Genomic DNA, 24,556 nt, shown 5'->3' with positions numbered 1-24,556 from the left:
TTATTTAAAAGTCAGGTACATTTTTAATTCTTCTCAAGTTAAACGAGTAAATTTACTCGTTATAATTGTAACATAAAATGGCTTTATTTCTTCAATACCGCCTGCATCGCTGTACGTGACACAGTTGATAATTATGTAGCGAACAATATGATCTAATTGGCTGTAATCACGGTTAGGTATTTCTTATTGATTCCTTGAAGAATGGTGTGATTCTTATAAATTAATGTTTTACATGTTGTCAATTAATGTTTCAGTTGCTATAAATTAATAGTTTAATCGTTGCTAATTATTTGCTTAAATGTTATAAATTAATGGCTTAGACGTTATAAATTAATAGCTTAAATGTTAGAAATTGGTAGTTTAAATGTTATAAATTAATAGTATGAGTGTTATAAATTAATGGCTTAAATGTTACAAATTAATGACCCAGATGATATAGATTAATAGTTTAAATGTTAGAAATTAATGGCTTAAATGTATAAAATAACAGTTTAAATGTTGTAAATTAATGGCTTAGATGTTGTAAACTAATAGCTTAAATGTAATAAATTAATAGCATAAATGTTATAAATCAATTGCTTATAATGTTATAAATCAATAGCATAAATGTTATAAATTAATAGTTTTGACGTTATAAATTAATTCCTTAAATGTTATAAATTAATGGCTTAAATGTATAAAATAACAGTTTAAATGTTGTAAATTAATGGCTTAGATGTTGTAAACTAATAGCTTAAATGTAATAAATTAATAGCATAAATGTTATAAATTAATAGTTTTGACGTTATAAAATAATTCCTTAAATGTTATAAAGTAATGGCTTAAATGTATAGAATAACAGTTTAAATGTTGTAAATTAATGGCTTAGATGTTGTAAATTAATAGCTTAAATGTTATAAATTAATAGCATAAATGTTATAAATTAATAGCTTAAGTGTTGTAAATTAATGGTTTAGACGTTATAAATTACTGGTTGCAATGTTGTTATTTGATTCTTTTTTTATTTACCTTATATTTAAATTCTTCTTCGATGTTCACTCTCCGGAATTTCAGGCACAAAAGAGCTCGCGCGCGACTTCCGTGTTCCTTATATACCTTTACAAGATGCCGGTTTGTTAATCAAACGGTAACGATATTTTCACATAGCAGGAAACGGTTTTTCCATTATAATAAAATCAAATTGAACGATTTCTTAATTTTTATCGTAAATTGGCGCCTTCAACGATTTAATACGATATCCATTTTTATCATTTCAATAGTTTCTACAAGCTAAGATTTTCTTCTAATTTTCTTCTAGGATAGGACTTTTGTCGAAAAATTCAAACACGTAGTCGGTGTCAGGATAACAGAAGGTTTCGCTGCGAATAGCCCTGAAGCATACAACGCGTATAGAGGTGAGTATAGGGTTTTCCCCACGGGAAACCAACATCTTTTGGTCGAGTTGTTGACGTCTTGTTGCATAGGTCCGCTGAAGAAAGTTCTGTGTGCCGCTTTCCGCTGACCTAGAACAATCTGGCGATATGATGGACAAGGATTGTTGCTAAACGAGGAAATTCCCGATATCGGAATGGTAAATTTCCCTCGTGATTAGGAGGCCATGTTTAGAGGTATGTTGAAAATCCGGAAGATCTTGCCCGTGGGATAAGATTTTCCGAGTAATGAGATCCTACTCGTAGTTTGGTTCAGAAATCGGTACTATGGATCACCGGTGTTTCTCAATTTGATCTATATCCAACTATATCTAACTGATGGCTTAAAATACACCTCTTTGCTTCACTTTTTTATTAAAGAATATATTGCCAAGTTATGGTATTGATTCTGTGTAAAACTTCTTCTAATATGCCATTCATGATTGAATCAAAAGCAAATATACGTAAATAATTATGTCGATATTATATGTCGGAGATGAAAGAACACCGGAGCCTTTGGAATTTTGGATAATCCCGCAACATTGTAACCTAGAGTCTACTATAGCTGTAATTAAACAATTGTAGTTATTCAATCCGATTGTAATTGTTAGAGAGTTGTGATAATGAGCTTGGGCTCGAGGCGACAGCCAGACGCCGAACGTAGCCGCGGTCACGCGATGAACGCCTTGTCTAACAAATGCATAGAATAATTCTATAGCTCTCCTTAAAAAGGAAATAGTTGTAACACTCGACAGTAAACATTCCAATGGTCTCTGTCCCGTAGCTCGCCACACGCAGACCCTATTCTTCGAGTAAGATGATTGCCAGATGTCGATGCGTCTCCGCAGTACATGTTCAGCTAGCCCGAGGGCCCGTTATAAATCTTAAGATTTAGCCAACTAAAGTCCTTCAAACAGACAAACAGTCTTTGTCCCAACTACGGGAAAATAAAGGAGACCTGTTTTTCAACGAGCGGCGTCTCCCACTAGCAACTTTCCCTCGAGGGCGGCTAACATCTTTTTCTAACCACCGATATGGAGATTGACCAATTAGCAGCAATGCCAATTTCCCTTACTTTCTGAACGAAGGCTTTTCTCGACGAATCCGATGATCTCGTGTCCTTAGACACACCCCATTATAGTTTTCCTCTGTGGCATCATCTGGACGGGAAAGTCATTCTCGTTCGCGATCTCATCGATGAAAAGAGTAACCCTTTAGGACCAGTGAATATTACACGTCCGACTTAGATTTTGTGAGCACGTTCATCTATCATCCCGTCGACCGCGGGTTCGTTATTGAACCTAGGATCATTGTCATTAGTTTCTCGAGTATCTAATTACCACGGTTACTTGTCCGGTTCTATGATAATCGTATTTGTACTGGCCAATGTCTTCTCTATTGCATAACGACGACGTGTAATCCAAACGAAGATTCGTTTCACGCCCCTAACCCTAATTCTAATGTAAACCCGACATATATAAAATGCGTAGATGACGATGCGTAAATTCACGAGCACGCGTGATTTGCAAATCACAGGATGACGAACGTTCAAAGTCATCGTCTCTATGTTCCCTATGTTCACTTTATTACACTACATATATGTCGGAGAGGGAAGGACAGCGGGACTTTCCGTCGGGAATGCTGGGAAAAACCTCCCATCACCATAGTCAAGATTTTAATGTTTAAGCAATAAAAATAAGGAAAACAACTTTTAATGTTCCAATCTGGCGTTACGACGATGGGTTCAGGTTTAAGGTGACATAACGGGTCACCAGACGTAGCCACGGTCACGGGAGGGCCGCGTACCTGACAGAGGTACGGAATGATTTTATGACTCTCCTTAAAAACAAGGATTGACCCGAGAAGCGGGGACAGGAGTATATAAGGGTAAGTTCATCTGGATTCAGGGAGCTTTTTAGTTAGTTAGTCGTTGAGCGAATTGCCGAGTAAGTCACGCCGATACTGGTCATCCCGTGGACCGTGGATTCGTTATCGAACCTGAATTCGTTGTCACCATCATCTCGGACATCCTATTGCCGTTACTCAGAGCCTCTTGTAGTGCCCACATTCGCACAGATAAACACTAACCACATCCGCGACGGTAAAGTAAGTAAAGGTTCACAGAACGCCCCAAAGTGCCAACCTGACTCCGACATATATGTATTTTAGTAGAAGCATATCCACCACCACCACGATAACAGCCCTACATATCTGTCCTTCCCCGTCCATGATAGCATAGATATTTAGCCGATCAGGTGACGATCACATATCGTTTGTATGCTATACGTGTGTTGACGATACGAGTTTATTTGTACATATCTAGATAGTTACATTTAGTATATTCACGCGAGTTACGTTTACTGAAATTATCAATGTTGGTAGAATAATACTTGTAATTCCTACAAACAACTAATATTCTATCCTAAAATGTGTAGTATTTTATATCAAAGATACAAGATTAACAGTTGATTTGAAAATGGGGTGGACTTGTCGAAACACTACTCCCTTGCCGATTTCGATGATTTTTTAATATGTTGCCGGGAACATGATTGTACGAACTTTTCTCTGTACGTCGTACTTTTCTGTGTAATCGTCGGGCGGCCCTAGTTTCTCAGAGATAGTTGCAAAAAGCTGCCATTACTACTTTGGCGAACTCTCTCTATAATTGTGTAGCGTAGTAGCGGTATTGATTGCCGGCTACCTTGCGGCGCGACGCGGCATTGGGCGAGCTTGGGTAATTCCATCGATCCTTCGGATGAAAGCCCCGTGCACGACTGCATAATATGCGAGGCTGTAAGAAATGTCTGCGATAATTCGATTAAAAAAATGAATATCAGCAACGTAGGTTTGAGATTGTGTAATGTGTACACTATTTATTTATAGTTTATAGATATTGGATTAGCTTTGGGTTACGCTATGCTCTCTGACCGCCGCTGTGAAGTGGCCGGTTACGACCGAGGCAGATATATATTCGCATATAGTATGTATGTATAGGCAGAATGCGTAATAGGGTACGCGTTACTATTAGTAGCGAGGGGCCATATAGAATGACCTGCCCGAAATCCAAGATTTACATATCCCTGCTTACACACCCTACATGTTTGCTGTAGTTCGGATCCTCAGCATTCTGATTCTTGACACATAAGATTTCGACCCATTGATGTACAACACGACCTCCTACTTGTTGTCCCCATAGCTACCACGGAGCCTGGATTAATTTTATTAAGCCTTTATAACGGAGCCTTTATTAATTTTTTACGAATTCCATTAAAAATCACGAAATGTTTCGGAAAATATTCCATATTGTTTCACGTCAAATATATTTACAAAATTGCAAGTTCTGTATATAAGAATAGATTTCAAACGAGGACCGTTTGTTGGCACAAAGTATAACATGAAAACGCAATCATGCAATAAACGTGTTAACGCGGGTAGCCTTATTCAAAGGAAATTCGTATTACTATCGAGAAATGGATGATATCGGCGCGACGTGACGCAACGTCGATATATATGTTTCTGTGTCAGTACAATACTGACATAGGTCACACACGATGCGCTCCACTTGCTACATGCCTACCTGTTTATAACAAGGTGCATCGAGGTCGATGTGAATACTTTGTCGCAACGGATCGACATAATTGACGCGGTGAAAGATAAGAGAGAGAGAGAGAGAGAGAGAGAGTGTGTGTGTGTGCGTGCACGCGCGCGCGTGTGAGAGAGAGACGATACGATAGAAAGATAATGAGAAACTAAAGTTGAAAATCACTCGCTCAATCACTCGATAACTCCGTTGAATCGTTGAATCGATAAACCGTATCATCGATGGAATTTCATTTTTCTGTCAGAAAGTTCTCGCATCTTATGTAATTAACTCGATTGTTCACGCTTTTATCCAGAGCTATTGGGAAATAGGCCAGTTGAGCTTAAGGGGTCTGCAATCGAATGGCAACCAGATTAACCACTGAAAAAACTTCCGATTTGCGCGAAAATCCGGGACTACCGTATCAGGCGGTCAGGAGAAGATCCAGAATGCCTCTTTAACGACCGGACTCCTTTTGATTCCCTCGGGATCTTCTGTGGAGGTGGAATACTCTCGTCGAGCTAGGTGACGTCGCATTGCGCGCCCATATCACAGGGTAACAACGTAGACGGAGGTTTTCACTAAATAACTCTGTTTGTTGACTTGCGTTCCGCGATCAAGTCCTTTTATCAAAAATAATTCAATTAGTTGATATCATAGCCCGAAGTGGTATATACAAAATGATAAGATGAAATTGATCGTACAGTGAATGATCGTACAGTGAATTATTTGTATAGATTTCATTAAAACTCACCCTCGAATACCGAATATAACTCGAGTAATCCGTGCGTTTATTTTATCGTTCCGAATCGATTTCCCCAAATGCTTGCTATAAGGCGGTCAATGATCCACACACTTTCGTAATTCAGATACGTGTTTCGCCCGAATGAATTCCCCCGAGGCCATCTTCGGGGGAAGAAAAGGAATAGGCGGTAACTTATCAGGAGTCCAGACTTACCGAAGGTATCCCAAGGGAACTGATTGTGAGTGGAAGAGCGCAGGCTTCGCACATTGCGAGAGTTACTGCTGAATAAAAACAGCATACTTGATAGTTTATAAAGGGAAGCGTAAAGATGGGAGCAGCATGAAACTGAGACACACACACAACCAGGGAATTATCAATAAGAAAATATCCGCGTACGATATCATAATATAGAAGCATATATACAAACGCCTTAGTTAGAATAACGCAATACAATGTAGAAGATACATATATACTGAATTAGGCTATAGCTATATTAAGGGATAAATTAAGATAGCAACAAAATGTATCAAACGTGCACGAACAAACGTTAGAAAAGATTGTAATTGTAACAGGCGTAAGCCTCGATATAGTAAACTCCTCAATACATGAGAGAGAGAGAGAGAGAGAGAGAGGGAGAGGGGGAGAGGGGGAGGGGGAGAGAGGGGGAAAGAGAGAGAGAGAGAGAAGGAAGAAACCTACATGAAAATGCATTTTCTATTTTACATAACGTATACATGCCTTGCATATTCATGTTTAAGAACATCCGCACAAGTATATGACGCATATGTGATGTAGAAATATATACTTATGTGGCATATTCATCTCACCAAATTGATTCAGTTTGTGATAACTTGATTACGGATATTTATGCATTCGTGTGAAATTTAAGGATGCAAAAGAAAATTTAAAGAACGCAAATAATGCGGAAAAATATGAAAAATAGTTAACTTTGATCCGACCTTTTCCATTTAGAATTTATTATAATTTCTTGTATGAATCGATCGTGCTAAGCTACGGACAACGATAAATCAAATATGAAGGTGATATGTTAATTCGTAGAATTGGAATATGCGTAGGTATGTAGTAGTGCCCCAGCACTTTTACTAAATAAGACATATAATATATATCCCGGGATGGTTAAATAGATCATTGAGGAATAGAAACGAGAACTAAAACACTGCTTGTCGGGCAATAACGTAACTCGATCCCTAGATGTCAGTGCGACACAATTCGAAAATTTATCTAGTACGCGTGTATCTTCAAATGTTCAAACATGTACGAATTTTGTTGAATTGGATTGTACACGATAATTAATGGGACACTCTGTATACTTAATAGAATGCAGTCAATATTTTGAACGGCACAACAATCTAAATCTTTCTTTTTAATATAAATATTAGGTATCTATGTTTAGCATCTTGAATATATAGAAAATAAAGAGAATCGAATTTTCATTTTTCATTTTATAAGTAATTGCGAATAAGTTCTTTTTCGTTTTCCTCTCATCCTTGAAATGATTTTTTTATAAAGTTCTTGACTTGAAGAATGTTTGTTTCAAGAAAAGGCTTCCCTCCCCCTATAGAAAACAATTGGAGTTTCTATGAGTCTTTATGAAACAGCATATTATTAGAGGAAATTGTGACCGGATGTTTTGTTGTAAATGAACACGGTTTTCCCAAACGATGGTCTAGAATCAATGCGTAGTCTGACGTCAATGTGACCGCAGATATTGAAACTTCCGAGCAGAAGTACTGGTCACCTTTGTACTCGGTAGATCAGCGAAACTCTCTTCATGCGATCAACTTGAACTATTTACACATTATTCTGCGTAATATTGTCTACAATATAGAGTATCTCTCTCTCTCTCTCTCTCACTCTCTCTCTCTCTCTCTCTCTTTCTCTCAGGGACTGTGGAGTATTTTTCGAAGATGTTCCTCGCATTAAAAGAAAGGAAGATAATTCTACACAGAATTTCCACCTCGAAAACAATTTATATGGTTACTGTTTATTATCGGAATTACCCTTTTTTGATTAGAAAGTCAAAGAATTTGTCTCGTTAATTAATCGTTAGTAATTGAGGAAAATTCGTATAAATTCGCACAAGTGTCTGAAGATATACTAAGAACGAATAACGGCATCACACTGAAAGTACAATATGATATTAGAGACCAAGCAAAAATAAAGATCGAAAGTGAAAGATGTAAACACTGAATTACTGCTGAAAATGTGGTCAACATCGTATAAGAGAGAGGACTTATTAAATTAAATGTAATATAACGTATTCAATTCTTTTTTCTCTCGTAACTTTTGAACCGCGACTTTCGTCCCAGGCCTCGCGTAAAGTGCGTTATACTCACTACCTTTTCTCCGTAACATATCCAAAAATCAGCAGAATCAGTATTGCAGTCCTTTTTCTATAGTTTTATATATACCAAAAGTGCGTTGACCTTGAAAATACTCAATGATTAGGCTGATATCTCAAAAGATATCGAATATAGACAAGACATCGAATTTCACCAATCCGATGGGTCTTTTGAAATGCAACATGATTCATTTTTTTAATACATCCATCAAGTAACGAGTTATTTCATTGGGTTGGCAACTAAGTGATCGTATAGTTTGTCAATACCACTTAATGACAAAATCCGCAATCACTTAGTTGCCAACCCAATAGTTAATAGTTCTTATTGACTCAGCTTGTACACTTACGAGCGATATTTACAGTTATTTGCAGTTATTTGCAGTTGGTATATTATTTTAGTTGCCTTAGCGCATATTTAACCGAATAATTTTAATACGAAATATTTCCAACGTATTAATTATGGAAACTTAGATTTTGTCCGATGAATTTTACAGATTTTGCCGGCTTTAAAATTTTAAACCAATAGCGTACAACGAAGTATGTAATGTGTTACTTGTGGGAACGTCGCGTCGTCTTGCTGACAGGGTGGTTAGCAAGAGAAAAGGAAAGTCATCGTCAACTACTTACCGGGCAATATTTTTTGCAAAGAATCCAAATCTTTCTGCGACCGTTGCAATCCGAAATATACCGACGATCGATATACGTTAACCGTATCGCCGTATCTTAAATAAGACATACACATATGTACTTTATGTATTATGCAATATCCGATATTGGATAAACGATAGTTAGGTATGCGGAATTCAGTGTTAAAACGATCGCCACTAAGAAAGCATTCGTCGCCTTGCTGTGCCGTAGCATCGGTGTCCTCTCATAAGTTTGGTGTTTAATCCATGTATGTACTTTCTAAATTTCCGTATTTTCGCTAATTGATTTTTCACTCATCTCCGATCTTCTACTACCTAAGAAATAATCCTCACACGTACGTTACGAGTTTACTGATATCCCGTGGTTTTATCATCCATTTGTGAGCGTGTCACTACTATTCCAAATAACTTTTTATTCCACCATCATGTTGTATAAGCAAAAGAAGGTGATTATTCGGGTAAGCCGTTATTAATCTACCCCAAGCTACAACCCATTCGTTCCTCTTTTCTATTTGTTCGATATTAAAACTGCTTCTCTCTTTCGTCATTGAGTCTCAAGTATAGGTTAGGCCATATAAACGACATGTGGTCACCTGCTCCAGGTTTATGTGTAATCATAACCGAAATTTAATTAAGCTATTTTACGAGTATCTCGGAAACTATGGCTGACCGACAGTAACATGTACCGGAAGAAGTTGTTCAAAATGTTGGCTTTGACAACATGTTTCGAGATTATCGAAATCGTCGAGGTGTACCACTTTCTGAATAATTACCAAAAAAATATTTATTGTGCTACTACTTGTCAAAGAAAAGTAGATTCAACCTCTTAGGTACGATGCGCCACTATAGTGGCTTTCGCGGATGTTATATTATATTACGATGCGCTACTACAGTGGCACGCTCTATTGATTCATTCGCTCAGCGTTTGAACTAAATCACTTTTTTCATTTGTCTAGCTTCACGCTTCTTTTGCCTTCACGTTTTATAACAGTGTTAACAATATACAGACAGAATATATAGTCTTTGTTTTCGATACGCCAATGTCAGATATCAATTGTTGCTTTTCGTTAAAATAAAAAGCCCCTAGGCGTCCGAAAGGACAAATGAGGTGTCGATAAATAAATAAAATAAATAGAATAAATAAATAATTTAAAAGATATATCGTTCGAGATAAATTGGCGTGAAAAAAGTAATACGATCGATCGAAGGTTTAATTATTATTATATTCACGAATAGTGAATGCTTAAACAGTTGAATGCAGATGTTTATGAATTATGCAGATGATATTCAATTGTTCGTTATGACGCAAGGCTTTATTCAAGTGAAGGAATTACGTTTCCTTCTAGAACCATTGTGAGCAGAAATTAAATTAGTTTTACTTTTTAAACAAATATAGGTGGATAATAGTTTTGTCAAGTACAGATTTAAAGGAGAAATAATTTCGGAGAAGAAATAAGCTAAATAGAACCGTGATACCCGTGTATACGCGTGAAAATCGTCAAGGAGGTGTAGATTGATTTTCTTACAATCTTTGTAAAATTTGTAGGGCACGTTATCTAGTATATTATCCATACATGATTCGATTTTTAAAAGCCTCAGCTTTGTCGAAATGGAGATATTTACCTTCAAAGTTGGAAATTTTAACACCACGCAATCCCTGTATCAAACTGCTGCATGGGCGATATTTCGATTAACTGCAGGAGAACGATTCTTACAAAATTTAATATTACAGATTGATAAAGGAAATTGGAGATGTATAAAATGGATGTCAGACATATTATTTTCGGAGGGATGAAATCAGAACCGATCGCGTCGGTGTTGTCAATGCTGATAAGCATATTACTATATATCATGTATTCGATTGGTCCTTACTCTACGACGAATATTCCTACCAAATCGTTAATGTCGTCTTATGATTTCATAGTCGTGGGCGGTGGTTCTGCAGGTATGTTCTTTCGTGATATCGATACAATGTTCCGTCATAAAATCTGATAAAAATGTGACAAAGACAAGCGCACCTGTGTGTTTGCGTACGCGGAATAGCGCGTTGTTACTCATACGATCAACTGACACAAAAATCTAACAAATCGCGCACCTCGATCTTTTACCAATGCAGACTACGTTTAACGACACCATCCGTATTGATGTTATATTAAAGTTATACGTTGTTCTATGTGTTAACGACGAAATGTTAACTTACTTCCTTCGCATGGTGAAACTACGGAAAAGCTATCTACTGCCCGATTTCGATGGGTTTTCGATATGTTGTAAAACTCGCCATTTCGAACAATTTTTTGGGAGGGCAAGTAGCTTTTCTGCACTTTCCTATTTCATGCATATTCGATGTTTATTTTCTAAACATTTTTTTAAGTTAATCGCGTTAATTCCGTTTCGAAATTTCGACAAATTTTCTCTCTTTCTCGATGTTTCAAAGTTGAACTGTAAATATTTGATTGAAACATTTGTAACGTTTAGTTTATGTTTTGATGTTTGAGGATATTAAGTCTTCTTACGTACGTTCTATAGTGTCATATCGATTTACGTGATTACAGGAGCCGTGATCGCGAGTCGCTTATCTGAGGTAGAAGATTGGAACGTACTCCTCCTGGAAGCAGGTGGCGATGGAAATGCTCTATATGATGTTCCTATTCTTGCCGCCAATCTGCAGCTCGCCGAAATCGATTGGAAATACAAAGTGGAGACCAATGAAAATTTCTGTCGGGGTAAATAATATCTAATAGGCAATACCTCGTTATGATAATGACAAGTATTTAATTAGAAAAACAATGCTGCATCCCCATTCATAATCATCCATATCTAACGCACTATTTTTTACGTTGGGAAAAGTAAATTAAAGGTGGAGGAGCATGCAAGAAAGCATGTCACGCTTGCAAAGGATCATAAAATGCAATCTATGGCAACGCGAATAAATAAAGTAAGTGAATAAGTGGAACTTTCTAGAACACTGGCACATCATCACCTTTCAATCCTAACGAATATTAACACTGGGACTAACAAACGCGTCAAGATAACGGATCTGAGTTTTTCTTTTTCACAACTACTAAAAACATGCAGGTATTTTTGACAAAATTAATACTGGTTTTTATCTAAATAGATAGATATATGAATATATGGATCTATTTATCTTCATTGATATCGTTCGAATTATATCGATTTACGAGTATATACGTGTATAGAACGTTTAGGTACAATTAAGTAGGTCTAATGTTGATCGAATGGTCAAAGTCGAGAAATGAATCTATGAAGTCGAACCCAAAAGAATATAAACACGAATCAATAACCAACCAACATCAGTATTGAGTTACGAATACTTCGTTTCACTTTACCGTGCCTTAAATTATGCCCACAGCGATGAAGGAGGGTCGTTGCTTCTGGCCACGTGGCAAAGTGATCGGGGGCAGCAGCGCGATAAACTACATGCTCTATGTCCGTGGTAATAGAAAAGATTACGACATTTGGGAACAATTGGGCAATCCGGGATGGTCCTACGAGAATGTCCTCGGTTATTTCAAGAAATCGGAAGACAATCAAAATCACTTCTACACTGAGACACCGTATCATTCGACCGGGGGTTATTTAACCGTCCAAGAATCACCATGGCACACTCCCCTGGCCGATGCGTTCATTCGAGCTGGCCAAGAAATGGGTTATGAGAATAGAGACATTAACGGAGAACGACACACTGGCTTTATGATTCCTCAGGGGACCATTAGACATGGAAGCCGGTGCTCCACAGCGAAGGCCTTCCTGCGGCCGGCAAGGAATCGCAAGAATTTACACGTCGCTATGGAAGCGCATGTTACCAAAATTTTAATAGAGCCGTCGTCGAAGAGGGTTTACGGCGTAGAGTTTGTTAGAGACGGGCAAACGTTACGGATTCGTGCCGACAAGGAAGTGATCGTTTCCGGAGGAGCTATCAATAGCCCTCAGTTGCTGATGTTGTCGGGAATAGGACCTAAAGAACACCTATCAGAACACGGCATACCAGTGATTCAGGATTTAAAAGTGGGTCATAATCTTCAAGATCATATAGTTGCGGGGGGCATTACGTTCTTGGTGAATGAAGAAATTTCACTGATAGAGAGCAGGATGTATGATATTCGCAATGTCCTAGAATACGTATTATACGGAGACGGTCCTTTGACCGGTTTAGGCGGTATCGAAGGACTAGCTTTCGTTAATACCAAATATGCGAATACTTCCGACGATTTTCCAGACATACAACTGCATTTTTCGGCAGGGGGGACAAACTCCGACAACGGTAGGCATATTAGAAAGGTTCATGGACTGACCAAAGAATTCTATGACGCCGTATACGGGGAGCTTAACGATAAGGACGTGTGGGGCGTCCTTCCTACGCTTTTAAGACCGAAAAGCAAAGGAGTTATCAAACTTCGGAGCAACGATCCTTTCGATCATCCATTGATTTATGCGAATCATTTTGAAGAACCGGAAGATATGGCGACACTGATCGAAGGAGTTAAGTTTGTGTTCGAGATGAGTAAAACTGCTTCGTTTAGACGTTACGGCAGCGAAACGAATCCAAAACCATTTCCTGGTTGCAAGCATATTCCGATGTATAGCGATCCATACTGGGAGTGCATGATCAGATTCTATTCGATGACTCTATATCATCCCGTGGGTACTTGCAAGATGGGGCCTAGTTCGGATCCAAAAGCTGTGGTAGATCCTCGGCTTCGAGTTTACGGAGTTACTGGACTTCGAGTCATAGACGGCTCAATTATGCCAAATATAGTTAGCGGTAATACCAATGCGCCGATTATCATGATCGCAGAGAAGGGTTCCGATATGGTGAAAGCGGAATGGTTGGGGGAACGGACGTCAAAATGAATGGCTGTTTTTGTAAATTAATTCAAAGCGAATGCTAGTACTATATTATATAATAGAAACTTATAATTTCAAACTCAAAATAAATTTTCATTGCGTTTTACGTACGAGTGGAGTACGAGCCAGAATATGTAGTCATGTTTTATTAAATGAACATCGAGTAATGTAAATGTTAACAAGGGAGCTAGTTTACAAGACGCATTTTTTCGACCGATTCGGTATTGCGACCTCCAGCAAGAGGATACATAGGATCGTAATGTAACTATTGTCTTAAGGCTTGGCACGGTACGCACGGCTTTTACAAATAAAATCAATCAGGATAATGCACGTGACGTAACACATAGAACAGAGATACCGATAAACAGGAAAGATTGAACGAAATGGTTTCGATTTACTCTTTCGCGACTTCTCTCGGTGCTCTTTGAACTGGAATTGATCAACTGGAATAGATAAACGCGGATATTCGAACAAACAAAGACATATGAATTTCCATAGTTTCCAAGATATCTGCAAAACGTTATCGATACCACAACAATGAATTCTGCCCATCATTGTGCGTCCGCAACAGCGTACGCGTTAATATTGGTTACCGACTGCCTTTCAGCGGACAGATATAATAGCAATGATCCAACCGAAACCTAGTTCTTATCTTTCTATCTATATAACATGTATAAACGAGAATTCACCGAGCTTGAGTAAAGATTCGTGCACAACTACATATGCGAAGCTGTAAGAAATATCTATTCTATCGCGATTAAAAATGAATATCATCAATGTATTGGGGTTAGGTTTCGAGTTAACGTTATCAATCTGCTTGCGTGAAGCAGTAACGGTTCTTCTATTTCGTCGAATAATATCGATTATTCTTCCGCCTATTATTTGTATAATTAATTTGTTCCTATGTTACGCAAGCATTGCCAGCCGCTTCGCGATGGCGGGGTTGAGAAAGCTAAGCCAAGGCCAAACGCAATATTTTCTTACAGCTTTGCATATGCAGTTGTGCACGGGGCAATTTAAGCTCGTCCAATTCTCGTTTATACATACTACAAACAGAAGGTAAGAGATAGATTTGAGTTGGTTTTGAGCGATCAATACTGACCCATAGGCTGTCACAGACGCAAAGTGTATTTGTAATTTTCAAAGAATAAAGGCAACTTCTTGCATTAAATACGTATTCAATTATGTAATAATAATTATATAATTATTTAAGAAGCTTAAATTTTCGTGAGTAAAAAATAAAGGAAATGTAAGAAAATGTGAAGTTCGAACGTCTGGAACATCTCTGTCTTCTGGGCTTCTTCAGCCTCGACTGTGGGAAGGGAAGAGAAAGCGTCAACAATTGAGGCTGCCATAAATTAGGTCCCCACGTTTTGCGACTGCGTTGCCTAGTATATTCGAGTATACTTTGCACAATCATGGATGATGTGGGCGACTGTCGAAACGAAACTACGCGAACTCGGCATTTCCAAGTCTACAGAACGTGCTGTAAACGTCTAACGTGACTAACCTCAACTCGCTTGTAATATTTTTTTATAGAAACGTTTATTTATCGAATAATTTGGGTTACCGTAAAGATTGATCTGCTACTGTGCGTACACAGTTTCGTTTACGATTATACGATATTCTCTTTTATACTCTATTTGTAATTTTATGTTACTATTTAGTTTCAATTCCAATCATTATAAGCGGTGTAATCTTATTCCATGCTGTATCAATCGGTAACGCTGAGAGTAATACAAAAGTACATCGTTAGATGTCATTAAGAAAACTTCCAACATTCTCACGTGTTGACATAAAATTGTAAAATATAACCTATATGTATAATAGTTAGTAGATTTTTATGAAATGTATTCCTTGTTTGTTCTATGAGTTGTTTTATTATTTATTTTATCATATTATTGGGACAATGAATGACATTCGAACAAACTAATCTAGATGTCAAATTATTAACGTGTCAGAATAATCTATAAATGCCTTGAATGACTCGATTTCTGTAAAAAAATGTTAGCTCCGTGTCAAGATATCATTGAAGATATAGAAGATTTAATATCATCGCAAGATATTACACCAAAGGAACGATATAGTGCAAGGAAAAATGTTACTGTTCGTTCTAAACGTAAACAAGTAACTGAAGATGTACCAGAACCTCCTATTTTCGATAGTATTGTGCCAGGGACACAGACAATTTATACAAAGACATGGGGTTGTACTCATAATAATTCTGACAGTGAATATATGGCAGGTCAACTTGCTGCTTATGGTTACAAATTAACGGAAAATAAATATGAAGCAGATCTGTGGCTCTTAAACTCTTGTACAGTAAAAAATCCAGCAGAGGATCATTTCAGGAATGAAATCGAAGCTGGAAGAAAGATGGGAAAACATGTTGTAGTTGCCGGGTATGGAAACTTCTTTGTACCTAATGAACGTAGTTCTTTTTACCATATTGCAAAATTTATTTATTTTCACTACTTATTACAAGGGTAATTATCAGTAGGTAAATGGGAAAGAATTAGAGTTATAATGAAATATAGCGAATTTGAAATATGTTATTTATACTTAATACTGCTTAATCTACTTTTATGAACTTTTGCAAATCGCTATGAAAATATAAAAAACAAAGATTATTTTATATCAGTATCGGTAAGATTAAAAATATTTTATCCATAGTTGCCTTTCACATGCAAGAAGCTTAAAAGAGTTTAACAACTTCTTTACTTGTATACATGTAATATTTTTCAATTGGTTGAAATATGTTAAAATTAATGTAACATTTGGAAGTAAATCTATATAGCTCAGGTAATAAAATTTCAGGTAAATTAAAGGGATCGTCAGCTTGTTCTTCTCTTCAAATTCACTGTCCTCTGTAATCAAAAATACAAGAAATTCATATGGTATTTCATACGCTAAATCTAACAATTCAAATATTGCCTAGTTCCATATTCGTTGATTACTTGCAATTAATTAAGATTAATATTTTAATTTTATATGATTTATTTTTACATATATATAAGATTATATGTTAGGTTAATAAAAGTTAATAAAATATGACATATGTTTTAACGAGGTAACATGAGAGCTGGGCAAATATAAAACTTTAAAGATAATTCAGTTAATCTAGATTAAAATTTATTTTGACTACAAAATTTACTGGCCGAATATTATACTTTGTTTCGTTCAAATATACACAGAAACTAAGCAGAAGGTAGCATACGATCTCAAATCAAATAATCAAAAACAATCCTAATAAAACTTTATTCACTGTTGATTTTTTCAGACTATGTTATTAATTATCAATGAATATTATTTAAAAATATATGTATATTTTTTATTTATGTATTGTTCTTCGGGACTTTTGTTTAGAAAGTAAATTTATATTCAGTTTAAAGGCTCAAAAGAGGAAATAGTGAAAAAAGATTGGTTTCAGATGCGTACCACAAGGTGCACCGAAGTCGTCTTTCTTACAAGGATTAAGCATGATCGGCGTGCAACAAATCGATCGTGTGGTAGAAGTAGTGGAAGAAACTCTGAAAGGAAATACCGTTCGGTTCCTGCAACAGAAAAAGGAAGCTGGTAAAAAGATCGGCGGCGCCTCTTTAAGATTGCCTAAGATTCGTAGGAATCCGCTGATCGAAATCATAGCTATAAATACTGGGTGTTTAAATCAATGCACTTACTGCAAGACAAAACATGCGAGAGGTGAACTGGGAAGTTATCCTCCCGATGAAATTGTTGAGCGTGCGATACAGGCGTTCGACGAAGGCGTCTGCGAGTTATGGTTAACCTCTGAAGACACAGGAACTTATGGTAGAGATATTGGCACGAGTTTGCCCGAATTACTGTGGGCACTCGTGAAAGTGGTGCCCGATGGATGTAGGGTTCGCGTTGGAATGACTAATCCACCATATATCCTGGAGTATCTGGAGGAGATGAGCAAAATTCTGAGCCATCCAAAAGTCTACAGTTTTCTTCACATTCCGGTGCAATCTGGAAGCGATCAGGTGTTAGCCGATATGAAGCGAGAGTATACCCGCGCCGATTTCGAGCGAGTTGTCAACTTTCTGCGAGAACGTGTTCCTGAGTTAACTATAGCGACGGATATCATTTGCGGTTTCCCAACAGAAACAGAACAGGATTTTGAAGAGACGATGAAACTTTGCGAAAAGTATAAGTTCCCGAGTTTGTTTGTCAATCAGTTTTTTCCCAGACCGGGAACGCCGGCTGCTCGAATGACGAAAATACCTACGCAAATTGTGAAAAACAGAACCAAAAGGTTATCAGAATTTTTTCAATCTTATTCTCCGTATTTTGATAGAATAGGACTCGTCCAAGATGTGCTAGTGACAGAAATATCCCATGATAGAAAGCACTACGTCGGACATAATAAATCTTATGAACAGGTTCTCCTACCGTTAAAGGAAGAATATTTAGGAAAAATAGTTAGAGTAAAGATCGTAGAAACGACAAAATATTCTATGAAGGGGGAACCAATAATAGAAGGTACGTCCCCGGCGTTAAAACCATGTTTACCAAAAGGAGCTATATCAGGAATACCAATGGAGATGAAATCATCGAAATATAGAATAGGAGTTGCCCTGGCAATTCTTCTAGCAATCATTCTCAGGCTATTATGGAAGTTTTTTATGATTTAGCAAGTCTCTTGTTCTCTAAATTCTTTAATCCGGAATCTATAAGAAAGATTGTTACTATTGATTCAGGCGTTAATATCAGGGACGGACTGGAACTAGAATTTCTACCGGAAGATGACCGACTGATTGACTTGAACCATTTTTAGTTCATTAGTTAGATTCTACGTAGGGCTGCGTCAAATGCCACAAATCTCTACCGATCCACCGGTAATTTTCCGAAACTACGCGATGCGACGTGAATCAGTCCGCATCTAAAATTGTTGGTTGTATCGACAAGTCTATTTAAGTTTTAGAAAATACACTAACACAAATCTTTACATTAACAAACTTTTTAAAATGAACAATTAAAATTTGTAATCTGTTGACTTCATAAGAAGCTAATGCATAAATACTGTTTCTAGTCATTAGTTTCCCCATTAATTTGTACGGCATAGTAACATTCATGTATTACTACGTTACTATTTGCAAATTGATCAAGAGCTGTCCGGTGTACCGTGCATTTTATTGTAGATTTTCTACATTTTCCTATGTACATGATGATTCAACACAGTTCGAATCCAATAAATCAAGGTAACGAAGCCCCGAGTCATTTTTCTTAACCTTCTCGTGAATACGTACACATGTATATCCAGCACCCACAAAATAATGCATCGATTCAAAGATATTCAAGAGATATTTTCAACAACAATTTATCTACATAAAGTACATATGCACATATGCATGTATATATGTGTATATTCTCGTAATTTATTCTTTTTATTAGTTATAAAATTCATATATAAGATTCATATATATTTGCAATTTACAATATAAAAATATATTCATTATAGATGAATGTACATATTTTTGTCACGAATAATACAAGCATTTGATATATTCATTCGATTTCATACGATCACTGATAAAATAAATAAATAATATTATTAAATGATGAATTAATAACAGTATAATAATAATAATAATAATGTGAATAAAAATAAAGGAATAGGAATATCGTGTTATTATCAAATGCAACGTTGATCTTTATCCTTGCAGCAAAATATAATTATACTATAAATTTTATACAATCTGTGTGTATTTAATAAATTGATTTTTCTAATAAACTATCAGTTATCAATTCTTATTTTCGCAGTAAAATAGATTTACGTTATAAAGTTTGATAGAATTTATTTTTAGTATAGCGATATTTTATATAAATACTGCACTTAATTAAACTTATTTCGTATAAATTTTACAATAAAATTTGTCTAATTTTCATCTTTGCATTGTGAAATAGCAACAGTAAGTTGTGGCTCAAGTGCACAGCAGAGGTGTACCGAAATTCGATTGCATTGTAGCGAAAGGGTTAAATTCTCGCTCGACAGGTAACGTGTATTTATCAAGAAATCGTGTTTACGAGAACACTTGCGATACTTTGCAGTCGATGTTATATTTAAGATAAAAACAGTCGAGTCTGAATTTCCAACGAATTAAGAATGGCTTTGCTGTTGAATTCTACTTTGTAAAGGGTGTGTTGGAGAAAAATCAAGAAAAAGGAGGTGAAACTGTAGTATTTGAAGCGTTTCCTGAAATAAAATGCTTAACAGTTAAAAAAGTAAGAACTCTGGTTTATAATTAATTGACTATATTTGAATTGACAAAATACAGGAACCGGCCCTGAGTGGGCTTACAAAATATTATTAGGACAACCCGAGTATACAAATTAGTGTTCTAGTCGAACAATGATATCGAATATAATTTAACTTATTCTCGATGCATTCAGAACTATAATAGTAGAAAAGGAAAGAAGAAGGTATTGAGCGTCCCCAAGTTAATTTATCCTCGAGAAATCATAAGTATAGAGAAGAAGAAGAAGAGCATACGTTACACTTAGTAAAACAGTATGTTCGCTAAGGAAACATAAACCTCTTAATTTATTGCATTAACAATGCTCTTTTATTTGGTACCGTCCCTCCCGATGCTAACGTTTCGCTTTTTAAAGTACTATATTATTATTACTCGAAAAATATTAACTTATTGTTACTAAACGTAAGTATAAGCTTATTCTAAAACGAGTTATTATCAAGGTATTTCCTGAGTATTAAAATTCACAGGCAAAACTGTGTAATCCGCTAGAAACGATAAAAGAGATATTTGTAAAAATCCTTTTTGTTAAATTCAAAATTGGGATTTCCAAACAGCATCACAACAATCAGATTACTCTCGTCTTTTGCATAAGATATGAATTTCCGCTGCTTTATGCACAGCTTTATGTACAGCGACAGACTTAATTTTAAAAACAAGGCTTTTATGACATTTTATTCCTATTGAAATCTCTAGAGCATAATCATTTTACTGCTCCTGCGTATCGATTAATCATATTAATGTCTTGTAACATTTTAATATATATTGTCATATACATAAATGTGAACAAAAAGAACGTTAGCATAACCCTCTTTTAACAAATACAATTTATTGTTGCACTTTCTAGCCTATTTCATTAGATTATTCTCTTTAAATTGACATATTAATGAAATATTATGAAAAATAATCTCTTTTATCTCTCGTACTATGTATATGTAAAATGTAATGAACGATTTTTTAACATTAAAAGCTGGCACATTAAATATAGTGGATCCTGGTAACGTCTAAACATACAACAGGACTGACCCAAAGACATACTCTTCCGTTTACACGAAACAAAATATTTCATCAAATATTTGCGCGCGTATACAGTAACGAAAATTGGTAAATAAGAGAGCAGATGTTTGACCTTTTGAAGGATAATTAAATCGAAAATCTTTTCTTATCAGTTTCGTATTTGCATGTGAGAATCATTTCGATGAACAGTAATTCATTTATCGATATTTCCTATAAACTCGAGTTTTCAGGATTTTAATGTACTTGGCACATTTTTATTTTACTCCATACGAGATTTCGCATACTTTTTATTCACATCAATCCTCCAAAAAGTAATATGTATAGCGTAGTACGAATTAAATTAAGATTAACGACTGTGTGATTTGATCATTGTTTATCACTGATACGAAATAACACAAAAGTTAATGCGAAAAGAATAATATAAAATTTATATACTATTTTTTTCTTTATTCGCAATATAGATTGGATAAATAGCTTAATCGCTAATCTTAGTTTAATTATACGTACCCACCCACCCACACACACACACGCGCGCACGCGCGCGCACACACACACACACACACACAAATGATATGACATGATATGATATGATGATGATGTGTGTGTATATATATATATATATCACCTTCGAGGCACTATTTGCACAATACTAAGAACAAGTAAGAATATACTACACTTCAGAAGGCCACATTTTATACATACATCGGACAACGACCGCTTTTCTCTGAGCTCTTATCGAACACGTAACTTTAAATTTACATATGCTACAAATGTTAGATATTTCTCTGGTATCTATACGTAAAATAGTAAATCCTGCAGCCTCGTTCGCGAAAATTTTGGCATCCTTCTAGCTCGACCTCAAACGCACTGAACTTTACATCTTGTATCTTTTACCAATCGATTTCTACGGCTTTCGAGGCGACAGTACGCAAAATATTATGTAAATAATTATAAAATAGCATTTCCATTGCTCGACCTAGAACGCTACTAACAATATGTACAATACATTCGAGCTTTTGATTAAGTCTTTGAGCGTATTAATGATCATCTAAAGATTAAAGATACTATGTACAATGGAATGGTATTGTCCTATATCACAGAAATGTCGTGCGTGCTCGCTGTACCCACGCTGTTTTAAAATGATCCGTCGTTATCTTTATCTAAGCTTTTCTAGCTTTATCTAAGGAAATTACGATCAAGTAATTGAAGAAATAGTTCAAGAGACGATACTTATGCCGTAAATTATTGAAATTATTGCCGTGAATTATTTAAAAAATAACGGTCTTCCCCACTGAGTAATTCCCCAATTTTCTATGCAATGCCTTTTTTTCATATGCTTGTCTTTCCATTTTTCGTTTCCTTATTACGTTAACGTATCATATACAGTGTGACGTACTAATGATCCATCTTATGTACTATATATATGTATGTATCTCATCGTCGTATCTCAGTCTCGTTAAAAAATGCAGATATTCGTATTAAACGATACACGTGCTTTTACATCGATTATATTTTGTCCTTTTTATATTTTAGAAATAGTGGTTTAAAGAATCAGAACCAAGTCATTACGGCATCAAAAAATATCGGGAGACATATAGCGTATTGGAAAAATCCAACAGAGAAAACACGTTTATAGGAATCTATGTATAGAAATGCTTCATTAGGTAAAATAATGATAAAAAACTAAAGGTTTGTCATACGTTAAATAGGACCATCGAGTGTCTAATAATTTGTTTTGCAGACAATAAATAATTAATTTTTCATATTTCCTTAATAAAATATTTGCTCCCTCAAGTATACTATGCTAATTTGGTCTCAATCTTGTAGAACATTTCAACATCCGTGACACAACACTGTTTTACAGAATCAAGGGATTAGAACAGAAACGATACTTTGCTTTTCGCTGTTTACTCTTACATACGGTAAAAACTTTTGATGATACAACATGAAACGAATTTAAAACGGTAATACGACGAGCGACAATCAAATTTGTCTAAAATTGTCGATGAAATTAAAATTCCTTCGAAGAACATAACAAGTCGTCTGTATCATAATTAAAAAATATTTACCATAAAGAATAAAAATATTTAACTTCAGTTGACTGCTAATCGATGTTAATAAAATTTTTAATAAATTAGCTGTACACGCTTTGCTAATTAAAATAAAAGTTATGATATTTTGGCACACCACTAATTTTCTAAATTCACGGCATAAGTTTCTATATATACGTATTATTTGTTCTTGTAATAAATAGAGAACATTTACATACATAGACAAAACGATACGGAACTAAATGCATATATGAAAATAACGAAACACAAGATCATTTTACGACATTTCGTAGAAATTATTTGGATTTTTACTTAAAGAGTCATACTATAATAAATCTTTCTTTTTCTGTTTACAAAGTAGAGACTTCGTGATCGATATCGCAATACTCGTTTTATTAGTAATAAACTTAATATAAAATTTCATTTGGTTAACGTTAAGATCAATCAAAGGTTTGACGACACGATATAACATATGGAATGCGATACGATTAAATGAAATCTTCGTACATATCGGTATCAATTTCGGTAAAATATTCTCCGTTCTTTATCCTTTTGACGGCCAATTGATCGTATAGAAAATAAATAAAATAGAGAAAATATCTTATTATAAATTATATATACATACATATATGTCATGGGTTCACAGAGATATTAGATTAAAAGAAATGTTCATTTCTTTTATCGGAAGAGAGCGATTAAAAACGAAATTTGTGTATCGATCACGAAATTCAACCGAATACGAATATATTACTATGCGCTGGTTATTTACATGCAGTCTTTCGCGATCCAGCATACACCGGTACAAAAATAACGTTCGAACGAACAAAGAGAAGCGAACAAATATTAAATACAATAAACTGACGTTTGATTCGAACATTAAAACGGACGTACAAAGAATCGATATGGCATACTAGAACACTAAGAACAATGTAAAAAATAAAGTATGGCTCCCAAGAAGGGCGAAAAGAACGTTAATAATAATTTAAGAAAGAAAAAGAAAAAAAACATACGTTATGGCAATTCTTATGGCGTAAATTACATAATGGCACAAAAGTGTATCCTCGTTTTTTGTACCGGTTCGAATGTTGAAACCCTGAGCGCAATATTGACGAAAACTTCATTTAGAAGGAGATTGTACCCGCTGGAACTGGAGGAAATCAAACCTGAGATTCAAACGGTCGGAGTCAATTGCGATCAGTACAATTTTGTGTCACAAGAAGAATCATACGTACCGCATATACATATACATATGCATTGCCGGTTTATCGGTTGGAGCGGGAATCGATATTGTCATCGTATGTCTGTCTCCCTCGCTCGATATTTAAATTGACTCTATTCGCAGCACAGAGGAAAAAAAAAATAGGAAAAAAAAAGAAAAAAGAAAAGTCACTTGTCTGCGTATGTACGCGAATTTACGTTAGTACGGATTGAAAGAGACCCGATACAGCTCGCCGTCCGACCGCTCGCGCTCAGACACGATTGAGTAGTTTACAGTCAACTAGCGACTAAAGCCGAATCTACACTGTTTCACTGTGGATAATCGCTGCAGACGAAACGAATTGCTCTTCTTTTTCTTTTTTTTTTTTTCTTGAAGAACCATCCGT

General features: G+C 35.7%; 2 protein-coding genes across 4 annotated transcripts; both read left to right on the top strand.

The window, feature by feature from the left end:
* The first annotated feature begins 8,901 nt into the window (after positions 1-8,901).
* Positions 8,902-14,780, top strand: LOC117213486 (glucose dehydrogenase [FAD, quinone]-like). 3 transcript variants are annotated; one of them, XM_033458863.1, is made up of 3 exons: positions 8,902-8,991; positions 11,296-11,466; positions 12,114-14,780. In XM_033458863.1, exon 3 carries the CDS (start codon positions 12,116-12,118, stop codon positions 13,613-13,615), a length of 1,500 nt encoding a protein of 499 aa, XP_033314754.1. In that variant the 5' UTR covers positions 8,902-8,991; positions 11,296-11,466; positions 12,114-12,115; the 3' UTR covers positions 13,616-14,780. The 3 variants fall into 3 exon arrangements, with proteins under 3 accessions (XP_033314754.1, XP_033314752.1, XP_033314753.1); XM_033458861.1 differs by lacking the exon at positions 8,902-8,991 and adding an exon at positions 10,476-10,688; XM_033458862.1 differs by lacking the exons at positions 8,902-8,991; positions 11,296-11,466 and adding an exon at positions 11,591-11,678.
* Positions 14,781-14,910: 130 nt separating this feature from the next.
* LOC117213487 (threonylcarbamoyladenosine tRNA methylthiotransferase) lies at positions 14,911-18,840 on the top strand. The gene is made up of 2 exons (XM_033458865.1): positions 14,911-16,011; positions 17,040-18,840. Exons 1-2 carry the CDS (start codon positions 15,614-15,616, stop codon positions 18,262-18,264), a joined length of 1,623 nt encoding a protein of 540 aa, XP_033314756.1. The 5' UTR covers positions 14,911-15,613; the 3' UTR covers positions 18,265-18,840.
* The last annotated feature ends 5,716 nt before the right edge of the window (positions 18,841-24,556 follow it).

Source organism: Bombus bifarius, unplaced genomic scaffold (assembly GCF_011952205.1).
Source record: "Bombus bifarius isolate JDL3187 unplaced genomic scaffold, Bbif_JDL3187 scf7180000009111, whole genome shotgun sequence".
In the NCBI taxonomy this organism is placed as follows: domain Eukaryota; kingdom Metazoa; phylum Arthropoda; class Insecta; order Hymenoptera; family Apidae; genus Bombus; species Bombus bifarius.
The sequence above is the reverse complement of the archived record's forward strand: the minus strand, read 5'-3'. Positions and strand labels throughout refer to the sequence as shown.

What these genes read in the sequence shown, in the direction of transcription:
- LOC117213486 (XM_033458861.1), top strand. Translation starts at nt 10,496, where the DNA reads ATGTATAAAATGGATGTCAGACATATTATTTTCGGAGGGATGAAATCA. An exon ending in CGTGGGCGGTGGTTCTGCAG is followed by an intron (nt 10,689 to 11,295) that starts GTATGTTCTTTC and finishes ACGTGATTACAG; the next exon opens with GAGCCGTGATCGCGAGTCGC. An exon ending in CAATGAAAATTTCTGTCGGG is followed by an intron (nt 11,467 to 12,113) that starts GTAAATAATATC and finishes TTATGCCCACAG; the next exon opens with CGATGAAGGAGGGTCGTTGC.
- LOC117213487 (XM_033458865.1), top strand. Translation starts at nt 15,614, where the DNA reads ATGTTAGCTCCGTGTCAAGATATCATTGAAGATATAGAAGATTTAATA. An exon ending in AAACATGTTGTAGTTGCCGG is followed by an intron (nt 16,012 to 17,039) that starts GTATGGAAACTT and finishes GATTGGTTTCAG; the next exon opens with ATGCGTACCACAAGGTGCAC.